The 15,103-nt window shown below is 39.4% G+C and overlaps 1 protein-coding gene and 1 long non-coding RNA gene across 2 annotated transcripts in view; both read left to right on the forward strand.

Moving 5' to 3' along the window:
• nlgn4xa (neuroligin 4 X-linked a) overlaps positions 1-15,103 on the forward strand; it is a 134,291-nt gene that overhangs the window by 13,127 nt on the left and 106,061 nt on the right. Inside the window, exon 2 of the mRNA XM_085397741.1 lies at positions 3,097-3,812. Coding sequence (XP_085253867.1) covers positions 3,248-3,812 — 565 coding nt within the window. The 5' untranslated portion in view covers positions 3,097-3,247. The remainder of the gene's footprint in view (positions 1-3,096; positions 3,813-15,103) is intronic.
• LOC146642952 (uncharacterized) lies at positions 11,630-13,695 on the forward strand. The gene is made up of 3 exons (XR_014909570.1): positions 11,630-12,036; positions 12,122-12,214; positions 13,003-13,695. It is a non-coding gene; the product is annotated as an uncharacterized LOC146642952 (long non-coding RNA).

Consider the following 15,103-nt stretch of genomic DNA (forward strand, 5'->3'; position numbering starts at 1 on the left):
CTCAAGAGTTGGGAGTTCGCCTTGTAATCTGAAGGTTGCTGGTTCGAGCACTGGCTCTGACAGTCTCGGTCGTTGTGTGTTTGGGCAAGACACTTCACCTGTTGCCTACTGGTGGTGGTCAGAGGGCCCGGTGGCGCCAGTGTCCGGCAGCCTCGCCTCTGTCAGTGCGCCCCAGGGCGGCTGTGGCTACAGTGTAGCTGCCATCACCAGTGTGTGAATGTGTGTGTGAATGGGTGGATGACAGGTTGTGTAAAGCGCTTTGGGGTCCTTAGGGACTAGTAAAGTACTATACAAATACAGGCCATTTACCATAACAATTGTTTTCCCCAAATTCAAGTTAAAATATAACCAAAATGCTTTGGGAAGTGAACACTGCATGGTCAAAAACATGTGTCTGTTGCAGTGATAAATCACACTTTTGCATTTTTAAAAAAAAGGTTATAGGTAGTCAGATGTCAGCCAAGTCTTGGTCTGGCCCTGAATCTTGGCCAGGCTTGGACCCAGATTCAGACTGTTATTTTATAAAAACAGTCTGAATCCGGGTCCAAACCCAGCCAAGACTCAGAGCCAGACCTGGATTCCAGAGTCTCAATTACAATTGTTATAACGCGAGATTCTCAGGTCTGAGAAATAAGAAAGACATATTTGCTCACCTTTTGAAGAACCTCCAGAGTGGAAGCCAGCTCAGATAATGGATGTTAAAGTTGTAGTATTTATTAATGAAATTCATTTTGAAATATAAATATAATTTTTATTTAAATGAAATGATTAAATAATATATTAATGTTTAAATAAATACAGTGATTAAAAAGTGAATTTGATGCACATGGCTCTTCTGGTCCTCCACAGCTATCATGTGTCTGGTGTAAACGTGTATTCAGGTGTTTTATTTGTTAGGCCAGCGGCCGCGAGAGTCGAGGCTCGGGTGTGAAATTGATGGTTTTCAGGGTTTTTGTCGTTAACTCGGTTTCCCTTGTTTTTTTTTCAAATGTTGTGGTTGTGTGTCTTACTTTGAAAGAAATAGTTACGCGTTATCATAGAGAGCATTAAGGGGCAGAGAGGAGGATGTTACTTTCGATGTTGTTGGTGCAAGTTACACAATTACACAGTGAATTGATGTTTAGTATTATATTTACAAAATAGCAGTTTTTGTCTTGGCTGCATCCTTTTATTTTGTTGTATTTATCCGCGACTCCTTAAAGGCCGGTCCGTGAAAATGTTGTCTGATATTAAACCGGTCTGGAGCAAAAAAGGTTGGGGACCGCTGAGTCAGGCCATTTCAAGATTTAAAAGGTAGCATTAAAGAAATATGAGCTCAAAGCATTAAAATGTTGAGGCACTGGTTGTGTTAGTTCAGTGAATGGAAGTTATTTGTAAGGGAAACTATTTCTACTTGCTGCCAACACAAATGTGTATACTTGTGTCTCTTTTCACAAACTAAATGTGAATCTGATCATGGAAACTAATGATCCTCGATACATATGGAGCACAGCAGCAGACACCCAGTGCATTGCAGGCAACTATAGTCACATGTTACACAGTGTTACAGGCATATACAGTGTTCCTGAAACATGAAAACTATAAAATTCTTTATCATTTTTTGTGATGACTTTAACTAATTACACTTGCTGCACTGCAGTGTCGCTGATCAGGGACATACTCTCTTTTCACTACATCCACACTCATTGTAGGGCTGATTGACTTTGTGATGTTAATGTTTCGGAAATTCACTCAGTTAGTGTTAGGGTGCCTGTACAGCCATTTGCCTTTGTCTCAACTATGTAGTCAACATTTTCTTCCCCTCTGTTCTGTTTTACTAATCATTATTGTAAAGCTGTTGGAATCGGACAGATCGGCACTTTGACTCTCTTACTAAGATCATCTATTCATGCAGTTTTGTTTTTTTCATTTTGAGAAAGGACTCAGTGCTGGTCAGCATGAGATTGAATCACTGATTTGGCTGCTTTCAGTGGCACTTAATGGGAGGATAATTAATCAACACATTTGGATTGGAGCTGATTTTCCTTAACCAATAAAATATGAAAACTATATAGTTTAAAATGAAGAAGGTGCTATAACAGGACCTTGAATTAATATCAGTGAGATGCTTCAGAGCCTACAGGATAGATTTATAATTCCAGGAACTTTCCAGAACTCCCTCACCAAAGAAAATGTGCTGTTATTGACTCATTTCCACCAGTCTCAATCCTTCACAGTCCTCTGCTCGCTCTTTTCTTTTGTTCTGGAGCCAACAAAGTATTCTCATTTTTAGCTATTGGGCAGCAAGCAGTGAAAATGAAGACGTTTTCAGAATAACTGCAGGACACCGATGCCTTCGGTCACTTTAACAAAACAAAAACCAATGTGATGATGATGATGATGATAACAATAATAATAAAGTATAGTTAACACATGTTTTATTCAAATTAATGTAAACACAATCAGCAGAGAGTTACGAGTGTCGCAGAGGTCAGATCAAACTTTGACTTCATTCCTGGCCACCAACACAAAACAGCAAAACAGGATGTAGGATGGAATATGGAAAACAGGAAGAGTTGTTTAGACTCGTATACACTTTATAGTATATTTATTTACACTATTTGCTGCTACTTTCACTCAAAATGTGGTTAGGTACATGCAGCCAAACTGGTTGTTTAATATAAGACGAATCGTGGTTCTGCTTGTTAAAAAGCAACATTTTGAAACCATTAATGTTTCAATCTATGATGCAAAACGACACATAGAAACATTACAGTTGGGGGTGAGGTCAAGGTAAGTTTAAAGAAAACCTAAACCAAACAATATATTCTGAGAGCACAGAAAATCATTTCAAATAAAAGTTTGAACACTTTTTAAATTAAAGTCAAAATTTTGTCCTTCGTCCTAACCAACAAAACCATTTAGGCGATAACCAAGGTTAAGTTCACCCTCTCAAGAACATACGTGTGCATACACATCATATATCCAAGTAATTTTTCCCTAGTAATTTGCTGAATTAAAGATGATTAATCTGCTCAGACTCATCTGGTAAACTGCAATAACACTGTAAATATGTCGTAGTGGAAACACTCAACATGCTTTTTGTTGTTCTTTTAGGACTATCTATCTCGTCAAGCTGGACTTGAGATAACCAAAGTGTTCTTCAGAGTGCTTTCTTCTGGGAGTGACAGTTACCCAGCAGCCATCAACCTCCACAGAGTCTTGGGATGGGGAGCTCTGAGAAAGCTGCTTTGACTGGCCGGGGCTCATGTGCTCAACTTGCATCCTGAGGAGAAGCAGGCAGCTTCTTGGTGGGGTGCCCAGGACCCAAGCGTGGACCAAAACCACAACCTGCCAGGCTCGGGCTCAGCACAAAAGGAGCATGACAGCATCTGGAGGCCTTTCATGGATGTGTTACTGCATGGCTAAGGTCAGCATTCTGTCGTGGATGGGGCTGGTGTTGATCTCGTCAGCTATCGTTCAAGCCCAGCAGCACCCTGTAGTCACCACCAATTATGGGAAGTTGCGGGGAGTGAAACTTACATTGCCCAATGAGATACTGGGACCAGTGGAGCAGTATTTGGGGATTCCATATGCAATGGCCCCAACGGGGGAGAGGAGGTTCCAACCACCAGAGCCCCCCATGTCGTGGCCCGGTATCAGGAATGCTACTCAGTTTCCTTCAGTTTGTCCTCAGTTCTTAGAGGACCGCTTTTTACTCAATGATATGCTCCCCGTGTGGTTCACGGCTAACTTGGATACAGTAGTTACCTACGTGCAGGAGCAGAGCGAGGACTGCCTTTATCTGAACATCTATGTCCCCACAGAGGACGGTAGGAAAACCCCGTTTTTCTGCTCGTTGTCATGTGTCTGTGTTTTTACAGCTTATATTTCACTTTATTTGAGCTTTAGTATTCCTCTGGCAGACTTACATTCATCTCCCAACACCTGCTCAGTCTCACATCAATCTGCCACTTCCATTTTGTAATGATTCTGCAGTTTTGTATTGTGTTATGACTAAAGCACAGCTCTTTCCTTGACAGACTGCTTTCACCGTTCCCTGAAAGACATTTACTAAGTGAATTATTCATCCACTAATAGAAGACATGAGTTTGGATTAGATGTAGACAGGTCTGCATCACCTACAGGTGCTGCGCCGGGGCAATGACCCAATCCTCTTTTCAAATATACATTGTTAAAGCGCCACATTTCCTTCAAAGTTCCATGAATCCACAGGGTAGTAATGTTAAATAATTTACATAACAATATTTTTAAAAAGAATCACAATTGTTATTTTCTAGTTAACTACATCTACAAAACATTTAATTGTTTTTTGTGCTGATATAACAAAAACATGGTATATACAGGAATTATAATTCTGCAAGTCAGTTGCTAATAAAAGCACATTTTAAAACCTCTTTAAAGCAGAGTGAGTAGCACAATGGTGATTATGACATGATTTAATGACGTGAGAGATAAAAAGTCGCTACCTGTTAATTTTAGCTAATAACACTGATCTTTAACCATCGAATCCATTTATTGATCTTTTTTGGCTAACCCAGTTTCATATGTTATCATTCATATTTCATTTCAAGAAAAGATGTGATGATAAATACATCCTGTTCAGTATTACAGAGCATTAATTTTTTTGAATCAACCTTATACTGAATTGATCCATAAATCCACAGAGTCACGTGTGACATTCAGGTGACTCCTTACTGGAACTTACTTAAACCGTCCATGGAACAGGAATCGAGCTACCGATGGAGAACTGGGAGAAAAAACAGAAGCACAAGGTTATGGGACAAATAACTCAGCAATAAGCACTAATGAGCGAGCCAAATTAGCACCATGGTGGATTCATAAATGCACAGTCATTATGAGAGGATGCACTGCAGGTGCAAGAGTGCGAGCCTGGGAAGGGCAGTTCCACCTGTGGGCAGAACACAGCCCCCCTCTCCACCTGAGAGAGCAGAGAGAGAAAGCACAGGTAGAAACCTCAAACCTGTCAAACACTGACAGTTTGCTTAAGGTCGATAAAAACTTTAGAATGGTCTTTATTGAGATATGATACTTCTGCAGTTTCATTATTGGGTGAAAGTCATGTAAAGATAGAGGAGGATAGTTGTTGTCTGAGTTTATGACCAAAATATAATGAATCTCCCACATGTATGTGTGAACTCTGTAACAGAGGTGAAACATATGCAGTGTGGTCAGCAGCTTGGTGAGGATCACCTGCACAAGCTGTCAACAGATTCTTCTGACCAGTTACCCACGACTGTTGCTTACATACTTTAAGTGATGCTTGCACATTTGTATGCCTGTGATTAGCTAATCAACACCTGTCTTTTGGTGGTCCTGGTCAGGTTGTCTGATTTTCTTTTCCAGATTCTAATTGCCGATTACCTTTTACCTATTCATTTATTACTTACCGTATTTCCCGGACTACAAAGCGCACCTGAATATTAGCCGCACAAGCTAAAATCAGGGGAAAATCCTGTTTTGTACATACATTAGCCGCACCTGACCAAAAGCCGCAGGTGTTTCAATGTTGACTTATCATATGTAAGAGAATATGCACAAAGGGAATTGTCAGGAAAGAGATGGCTGTTTGGAGACACACCCCTTTTATTAATATTTTGAAAAACAAGTTATGGGTACATATTTGCACATGTGCTGTGCTTCATAAATGAGTAACAAATGTAGTACATAACAGTAACCTACAGCACACCAGAAAAATAGATTCGGACTACCTTTTATGCTCAGGTGCAGTGACACGGCTTTAACAAGAAGAAAAGTCAGTCATTCACCACCATCTTCCTGCCACTAAAACCACCAAAGTCCTCTCCTCCAGTGTCGGATACGAACAGGCTCAGGATGGCTTCGTCATCCACTCTCAGCTTCTTTCCTTCGTTGTCACTTTCAAAACAAAAGAAATCCTCGTTGTCAGAGTCGAACACCCTCAGAAGGGCCGTGGCGGTGTCCTCCTCTCCATCATGCAGCAGTCCAGCCCTTCAAAATCCGTTGGTGATCGTGGATGTTTTCGCACTTTTCCACGCTGTCAGAATCCACCGGTGGAGTTGGGCATAACTTGCTTTTCGCAAGTTTATCGCCGCTCATCATCCACGCCTCCCACTGAACGCGTAGCGCTACTTTGAAGTTTGTTTTTCACGCTACTTCGTACGGCACTACGTTGCCTGGCGGACGGACATGTGACTAACATACCACTCTTGAACCCCGATCCTTCCCCGCCAGGCAACGTAGTGCCGTACAACAGCGGAACAAACAAAACAAATCCTCTTACGATATGACAAAAATCATGGACAATCCATAGAAAAGCCGCACCTGACTAAAAGCCGCAGGGTTCAAAGCTTGTGCAAAAAGTAGCGGCTTATAGCCCGACAATTACGGTATTTGATTTCTTTGCAAATTTGATTTCTAGGGCTCAGCCAGTGAGGTCTCCTGACAGTCAGCACACAGTGGTTGAAATAACCACACGTTTCCTTTCTTCTTTCTTTTTTCTTTTCCAAAGAAAGAGGAAATGCAAAAATTCTTGTCAAATGGCTTAGAGTCCACGTTGCTGTGTTAACCAAGAGCACTGTTTGATTAAATATTTTTTAAAAAGCATGAGGTTTGAGTGGAAGACTTCTACGTTAGCTGATTTTCCACACGCTCTTGTTTGAAGGAGTACTTGTGATTTGGAGTAGGTGTGCTAATGGTACCAGCCGAGCACTTCAACAATTCAGGCTCTGCAGCATCGTCTGTGGACGGGATTCTAAAAGCACAGTGTGTAACTCGGAGTCAATGAAGATCAGGGGCTGTAGATCTGTTGTAGACTCTGAAAGGACAGTGAAACACATCAAGTTGTGTGTCTGGCTCATATCTTTGACAGTTCCATGCTAAATTTAGTCTGAGCCCTTGAGTACGCTGTAGATTAAAAAGTGCTGAAGAGAGGGATAATCTCACAATCCTTCTTTGGTGCACAGTTGGGAGCTAATCTCAAATTATTAAGGACTATTAAGCACTTCCATGCAAAACACACACACACACACACACACACACACACACACACACACACACACACACACAGACATATAAAGATATGGATTAGTATAGACTAATATATACATACCATATGTATATAATAGTCTGATACTATGTGATAAACTGTTTGAGTGTTCTTGGCAAATGAGACTGTTTTACTGCATAAAATAGTCCTGATCACATCTGGTTTGTGCAGTTCATCACAGCCGGGCGGACGAGGGGAACTCAGAGTGTCGGACTCCAGATTGTCAGTCTGGTGATTCAAACAGGATCTCCTGCACATAGTCCTCATTTACAAACACATTACAGCTTACAGGTGGATTTACCTGTTTCAGGGCAGCTGGCCAAACAGTGAGAAACCACTTATGGCTTGAGAGATAGAGAGTGAAGCTGGATAGCACATCCTTGGTTTGTTAACATAAAACTCAATGTTGCAGCCAGAGACGCTACAAAAGTGGACACCCCCCCACACACACACAGACTGATTTTTAGTTTTGTTCTCATTATTTTCATCTGAGTTATCAGTTCTGTCACCAGTTACCTAACTTAAACCAATGTAAGTCAGTTAGCCGCAACCAACTAACCAATGACGTTATGTTGTGTGCTGGCACAAGATGGCCCTAAACATGCTCTGATAACTTTAAGGACTTATTTCTTAATCCCACCTTCACAAGTCTATGTCAGTTTTTAAGAGTCGGGCTCCATAGTGTAGTGTCTCATGTCCACTTTAGAGTTCCCAGTTCTCAGACTGGTGATGGTCTGTGTAGGATACAGAGCATTACAGCGATTGCACTGTCACCATTTTAGGCTCATTTCCCCTCCCGAAGGACAAAAAGGCAAGTTTTAAATGCGTGATAAGCCTGTGTTTAAATTGAATTCTCTGTGCAGCATCATTTAATGTTTGGTAAAGTTACCTTACTATAACTAACTGGCTTTTGCTGCATAGTCAGACTGTTAGCAGATAAAATATTTGTACTGGACTTTTTGGAGTAAAGACTCGCTATCCTTGCTACCGTCCCCTGAGTGCCGGAAAGAATGTTATAATAAGTCACATAAATCCCACTGTTTTGTTGAAGTTAAATGCAGTGTAGTCTTCTTACAGCAGGTAAACTCCATGTAGATAATGACTATATAATGACTTATACATACATATGTATGATTTAAAATATTTACATAGAAATTATGCAAAATTCATGTAGAAACTAAAGTAGACTTTTTCCTCTGTTATACTCAGCTTGGACAGCTGAGACAGTTTCCGTGTTCTTATAAACATGTATGTCTGTGATGCCCACCTGTCCAGTAACTCTTAGCTGTATTCTTTTTATTGTCGTTGTGAATGAATATTGGTGTCCTGACTTGAGTGTTGAGTGACATCGATGACCTTTTTCACTCCTCTTTCAAACTATCTGTCTTCTCTGTTTAAAATGTGGACATTTTCAGAGTGACCCTTTAGTGCCCAACTCCAGTCCTCGAGGGCCGGTGTCCTGCAGGTTTTAGATGTGTCCTTGATCCAGCACAGCTGATTTAAATGGCTAAATTACCTCCTCAACATGTCTTGTAGTTCTCCAGAGGCCTGGTAATGAACTAATCATGTGATTCAGGTGTGTTGACCCAGGGTGAGATCTAAAACCAGCAGGACACCGGCCTAGAGTTGGACACCCCTGCTTTAGATGCAGCTTTACAACTGAGTCTTGTCCAATCAAGGTGGCTCTTCTGTAAAAATAGGGGAAGGTAGGAGTGGTTTGAGCTCCTGCAGAGTGCGGTTGATCTTATTCTAGAGTGCTTCTATAGTGAGATGGACTTGTGTTTTCACTCAGACGTTGGTTTTGTACTCTATAAAAATTAGCTCAGCTCTATGTGTCCTGATTGTGGATCCAAAGAGGAACCACAAACCACAGAGACTTACAGAGTTTGAATGTACCTACATGAACGGCTGCAGAGTTGCACGTGTTGTTAACCGTCCTATTCTCCTCAAATATTACCAACCCATTTCACCCTGAGGGATATTTGCCTCCAGACAATGGTAAACATACAACTGTTGACCAAGTGTTTGTGTCAGGCACTTTGTTTATTTTTGGACTACATAAATAGCCCCATTGATAATGAAACTCTAGCGCCACCATCAGGCCAAACGTTTAATTTAGAATAAATGTATCTTGAAAAGTTTGCATTCAAATCTTTTCATAATAACTGACAGCATTAATGACCACAAGTGGATGAACCCTATTGGTTTTTGGTGACGGCGTGCCCTTTTCTCTAGCGCCCCCATCAGGTCAAACTTGCCTATGTAAATTGCATATTCCAGGCAAAGCTGGACTGTGCATCACATGCTGCCCACGTTCTGATGCCATATTTGGCAGGTTTGCTCGGCATACGAAATGGACAGCAGCCACGAAACCAAGGATTTGTCCACAGTCATGGGGGTCTGAATTGTACCGCAGGGGTAAACACTGTACCCACTTGTGCCACAAGTTTGTCACGTTCTTGTCGGACCTGCCTTGTTTCCTCGTCATCAAAGCGTATAACCTGGGACAAAACTTGGAAGGTCTTGAGAGACATGGTGGCTGGAAATATTGCCCTTCTAGTCTCCAAAGGCTTATGTTGCTTCACCTTTTGACTTGTAAACTCCTTCCAAAATGAGCCAGCCAATGTAAGCTTCAGTTACATCCAAGTATTTCCAGCTGTCCCCATAAAGCATCTCTAAGTTTGTCATTCAAAGTACATCGATGGTGTCAAGGAGAGCTAAAGTGATGACTTGATGTCCTCAACATGGCTGATTGGTGGGGTCTGGAACCATTCTCATAATATTAGCCTCACTCAGTTTATCCTGTTTTTGGAGTTGGGAAAGGGACCACATCATTGGAGGGGACTGTTTCTGCTGGTGGCTGAGAGACAACAGGAGGGTCAACACTCTCGTTCTCATCAGATGAGAATTCCTCAAAATCAGTGTCCTCCTCAACATGATCCTCTGACACAGTCTCCTCCAGGTCTCTTTCACTGTCAGAGTTGTGCCAAAACCTCATTGGCACTAAAGCTTTTCCCAGAGGACATTTTTTTAGAGAGCATACGGACTGCAGAGTACACAGTGCACCGAGAGTAATCATTTAGATAGAAGGCTGTCATGGAAGCTTCGTCTGCCACACTTTGAACTGTGTATTTACCTTTTTTTTAATAAATGTAAGGTATAGTTATAGAACTGTGTTAGAGGAACAAAATTTCTTTTGTATTGATTTCTATGCATTTCGACACTTGAAGAACATGAGTTACATTTTTGCAAATGAGACTCTAATTCTATGTTAAATCATTGGATTTGTAGATTTATTTTTGATGACCGGTGAAGTTCGGCCCATTTTTATTTCTGAGAAGCTCTTCTCTAAGATCCTCTTTTTATACTCATGTACACCCACAACTGTTTCCAGCTGTTTTGTTTTAGTAGGACTGACTGTCCCAGCATTTTGTTGCATCCAGCCATCAGATTCAGAATGATGTATTATTTCTCTTAAAGTTTTCTGACTTTAAACATTTGATATATTTAAACTAAGAAACATATTGTCTTCTGTCAGTACACTCAAAAAACAGATTCAGGTCCTCCTTTCAAAGAACACATGCAAATTATGTTAGTTGTTCACAAATGCAATTAAAAAATACCAAATTAATTTGATTTTCTTTGTGTAAACCTAAAATTATTCAAAACCAGCAGAGGCTGATTCTGAACACAAAATGAATGAGTTTGTTGGGGCACTGGGGGTAGGAGGAGTACATTTTTGCACTTAAGTATTTGTAAACTCAAAGAAATCAATTCAAGCCCCTCTTTAAGCTTAAACATTATTTTTAATCTCATTCAACGCAAATGTAGCACTCCAGCGTTACTGCAATTATTATTCGTGTGGTGAACCTAAATTATTTTCTCTCAAAGCAGTCTTTGTCACAAGAACACAAAGTTACTGAGTTACACAACGGTCCGCCTTCTTTGAAAATTTTGCGCTCTTTCAGGATCACCTAAATGAATGCAGCTGCTCTTCGCCTCTCTGTACTTTTTGGATAAAACTACACCTTCAGGTAAGGTAACATATTATTTTTCCATATATCCAATTGTGTATTTCTTTATCAGCTAAATCTATAATGCTATTTATCATAGAAGCTTGTAACAGTTGTTTTTTGAACTTTTGGTGGTGCTACCATTCTCTTCTCTGCTTGAATACTATTTTTTTTTTTGACAATATAGCCAGGTCTTTTCAAAAGTGCCTTGTTTTAGAGGAGAAATTGTGTAGCTGCCAACTTTTAAGTCGGAGCGTGTGCTAGCTTATTAGCAGCTAGCCATTGTGCTCAATGAAAGATGATGTCCTATAGCTAACTTCTTTCTTACTGTTTTCTTTTTATAATCTAAAAATGTGGTATTCTGTGTTTATTATTATATGCCATTTTCTAGTAGAAAGTATCGTTTTGAGGTGTCTTTAAAAGCACTACATAGTTTACTGAGGGTGCTACCAAAAGCGAACCATGTGCAGAGTAACTGCAGGCAGCACAATGCGCACTCCCATGACGTTCAAACCTATTTATTATTATAAAAGATTTCGGCTACGTCCACACGTACACGGGTATTTTTGAAAACGGAGATTTTCCGTTTTCGTTTTAAAAAATAATCCCGTCCACAGGTAAACGCAAAAATGAAGGAAAACGCTGCTAGGAACATGCCAAAGCAACAGGTGGCGATATATTCCTAAACTCAGCTAAAAACAGTTTAGGTCTTGACAAACTTCACTGATGGTTCAAATGTTTAGCAACTTTCAGTGTGTTGATTCAGCAGTCTGTATTTAAACTTCTAGTTTATTATATTTGTGTATGTTTTATTTCCAGGTGAATGCAGAGTTCCTGCAGATCACTACAAAACCCCTGCAGGCGAAGTTCTTGGCTCAGCTGGACAATTTAACAGACAAGCTGATGCAAAATTTTCAGGGGAGCAAAGGAGCAAAGGGCCAAAAGATCAAGGATATCATGGCGATCAGTAGTTTGGTCGGTACTAATGATAAACCCATCAATTAAATGCAATCAATCAATTCCATTTTTTTCACCATTTTTTTTTCCACCCTTGCATTAGTATGATGACATCGACATAAAGAGGGAGCGTACTCTTAAAAGCCTGGTGATCTACTTTAATGAAGATCCAGACCTACTGTTCAAGGAGTATCTGGTACGCTTATCACACCTTCTTTTCTAGATTCAATTTGAGTTAGGTTCATCGCACACAAAATCCTCATATATTCAAAAGAGACAATATAATTGTGAAATATGTATTATTCTTAATAGTCATTGTTGAAACTTGCACTGGAGAGCACTTTTTAAGGGGATAGTTTCAGCAAAAATTCAATTGTTCATTCTTTTGGTGCTGCCATGTAGGTATCTACTGCCTCTATAAACACAGTAAATGTGGACAAAACATTCATCCATTTTCTGTCAGTGTTTCAATTCAGTTTATTTATATAGCGGTATATCACAACAACAGTCATCTCAAGGCACTTCAGAAAGTAAACACTCCAGTGGAGTTCAGTTTATTATGCCAATTAGTAAAAAGTCTTCATTATAAGGAACACAGCAGATTGCATCAAGACACTAACTAGTGTCACTGCCATTACAGCAATCTCCTGGTTTCAGGAATAATGTGCATAAAACAAGCTGTTTCAAAAGGTTCCCAATTGTGATGAAATAAGGGAAATTGACCCAGCCCACACACACACACACACTGATAGACACTGGAGGAGCTCCTGCTCTATATCAAGCCCCTCCCAAAGGGAGGTACATAATACCTGAACCCAAACTATTGATAGGAAACAGATTGACGGGTTTTATTTATGTTTGGAGTGTTTATAGAGGCGGTAGAGACCTATGTTTCAGCACAAAAGGATACAAAAGCTGAGTTTTGCATAATATGTCCCCTTCCAAGTGACAGAGCCCTTAAACCTGAAACAACCTGTTTTTCAGACCTCCTCCACTGAGGATGAACGGTTGAGGTCCACTGCAGCAACTGTCACTGTATTTACACCATCAGAAGAGAAGGGATTCAGGAGCCAGAGGATGTTGGAGTTGTCATTGAAGGTACTACAGTTATGAACAACCTCGGTAGTGTCATCATGGCATTCATCGTCCTCTTTGGACTGATTTATGCACTTGATCTGAGCTATCCAAATGACCACAAGTACACTTTTGAGTTCTGTCAGAAGATTTTGATGAATCTGGATGGACAAAGGCTCAGTACAAAGATGCAGCAAATGAAAATGAAGATGTTTGCTTAGGCAAACAAGACCCAGCACAAAAGTTGATTTTGGCCTTTTTATATCTTTTGTTCAAACTGTGACCTTTTTTTCTTTCTTTTTTTTGGCCAAATGGAAGTTGTCTATTTTTGTCTGCTGTTATGTTGTGAGTGATGTGACCTTTAATCTGTACTACTATAGATGGATGAAAGGACTGGGGATTTAGCTCAGAAAAAGTTTCATGGTTGTAACCACCATTTTCTTTTTGATTGCTTTTGGGATTTGCAAAGGTAATAGAAAAATGTTGACAAGTTTTGTGTCTTCCAGTGTTTTAAAGTTGGTCTTCCCGTTCTTATAAGCTTGTAAATGTTTACATGTAATTGGTTTTGGAGAAGTAAAGTTGAAAGATTATTTTTTTATTAAAATACCTCCCCCTTGGTAACAGAAAAATGTTCGTCATGAAAACACACACACACACACACACACACACACACACACACACACACACACACACACACACACACACACACACACACATATATATATATATATATATATATATATATATGTGTGTGTGTGTGTATTTATGTATATGTGTGTGTATTTATGTATTGTTGGGTTGTTTCAAATCTTCAGTGACTGCCATACTATGGTGTGAATTGCAATGTTTAGTAGGTTATCATTGTGAATTTGCAAGTGTCACTATAAATATATACAATGATTCTGAAGTGAAATCTGATTTTACAGATTCCAGTTTGTTTTCAGTATTGCCTAGTAGTACAGAGGTGTGTGCTATTCAGATTTGACATTCATTACAAATGTACGTCAGCACTTTTTTGTGAGCACTTTGATTTTTGTTAAGGTTGATTTGACCATGTGACATGTATGTTTATTTACAAAATATTCTGTTTCTGCTTTTAATTCAAGTGAATAAACCTGAGTTGTAAAAACAAATTCATTTTGTCATTATTTTAATTAGTTTTCTGGTAATGAAAATTATGATTTAGTTGAACTCAAAATAATGATTTCAATGCAATGAAAATCTAGCTCAAGTGAATGACATTGTATTGAGTTGGACCAACCAAAACCTTTCACATCATTTTAATGTACTTTTTTTCATTTTAGCAGTATTTACGAAATTGTGTTCTACTGACTCAATTTAATTGAATTGTCATGATGTATGTAGATTAGGTTGGACCAAAATAGATGTATTACGTGGAAAACCTGCCATCAGTCCAATTGAGTTCATCCAATGACTTATTTTTTTGAGTGTAGGATATGGGTTTATGAAAGTTCAAACTGCAGGATTATTGTTTTATTTTACATATCAAAACTTTTTTCAGAACCAGTTTATATTTATCCAAGTTTTTATAAAATTGTCACTCTCTTTGTGTTTATACACAGCCAATACATTTAATAATTAGTAATTCATTTTAACCTCTGGCTGTCTCCCATGTGTTTCTTTTGTCCCATCTCCTTTTAGTCACTTCCCTTCCCCTTACAGATAAACCAGCAGATGACTGTGTTTTGCAAATAAAGCAATATTATTGATATCTCTTATCCCAGAGACACATTTGGTGCAGATCTGTAATGTCAGTAACAGAGCTTTGTTTGTCTTCCACAGTGGGAGTGTTTTTTTTTAAATAGAAGATTTCCTCTTCAATATGCTGTACAAATGCTTTAAATAATAATAATAATAAATTTTATTTATGAGCGCCTTTCAAGTCACCCAAGGACACTTTACAATAAGAAGACACCTAGTAAAACAATGGCAAGATAAGAACAATAAAACAAAAGCACAAGATAAAATTGACAAACAGTGGATTCACAGT

This window comes from Rhamphochromis longiceps, linkage group LG23 (assembly GCF_057381845.1).
Source record: "Rhamphochromis longiceps isolate RC_006_pf linkage group LG23, R_longiceps_female_GT1.1, whole genome shotgun sequence".
Taxonomy (NCBI): Eukaryota; Metazoa; Chordata; class Actinopteri; order Cichliformes; family Cichlidae; genus Rhamphochromis; species Rhamphochromis longiceps.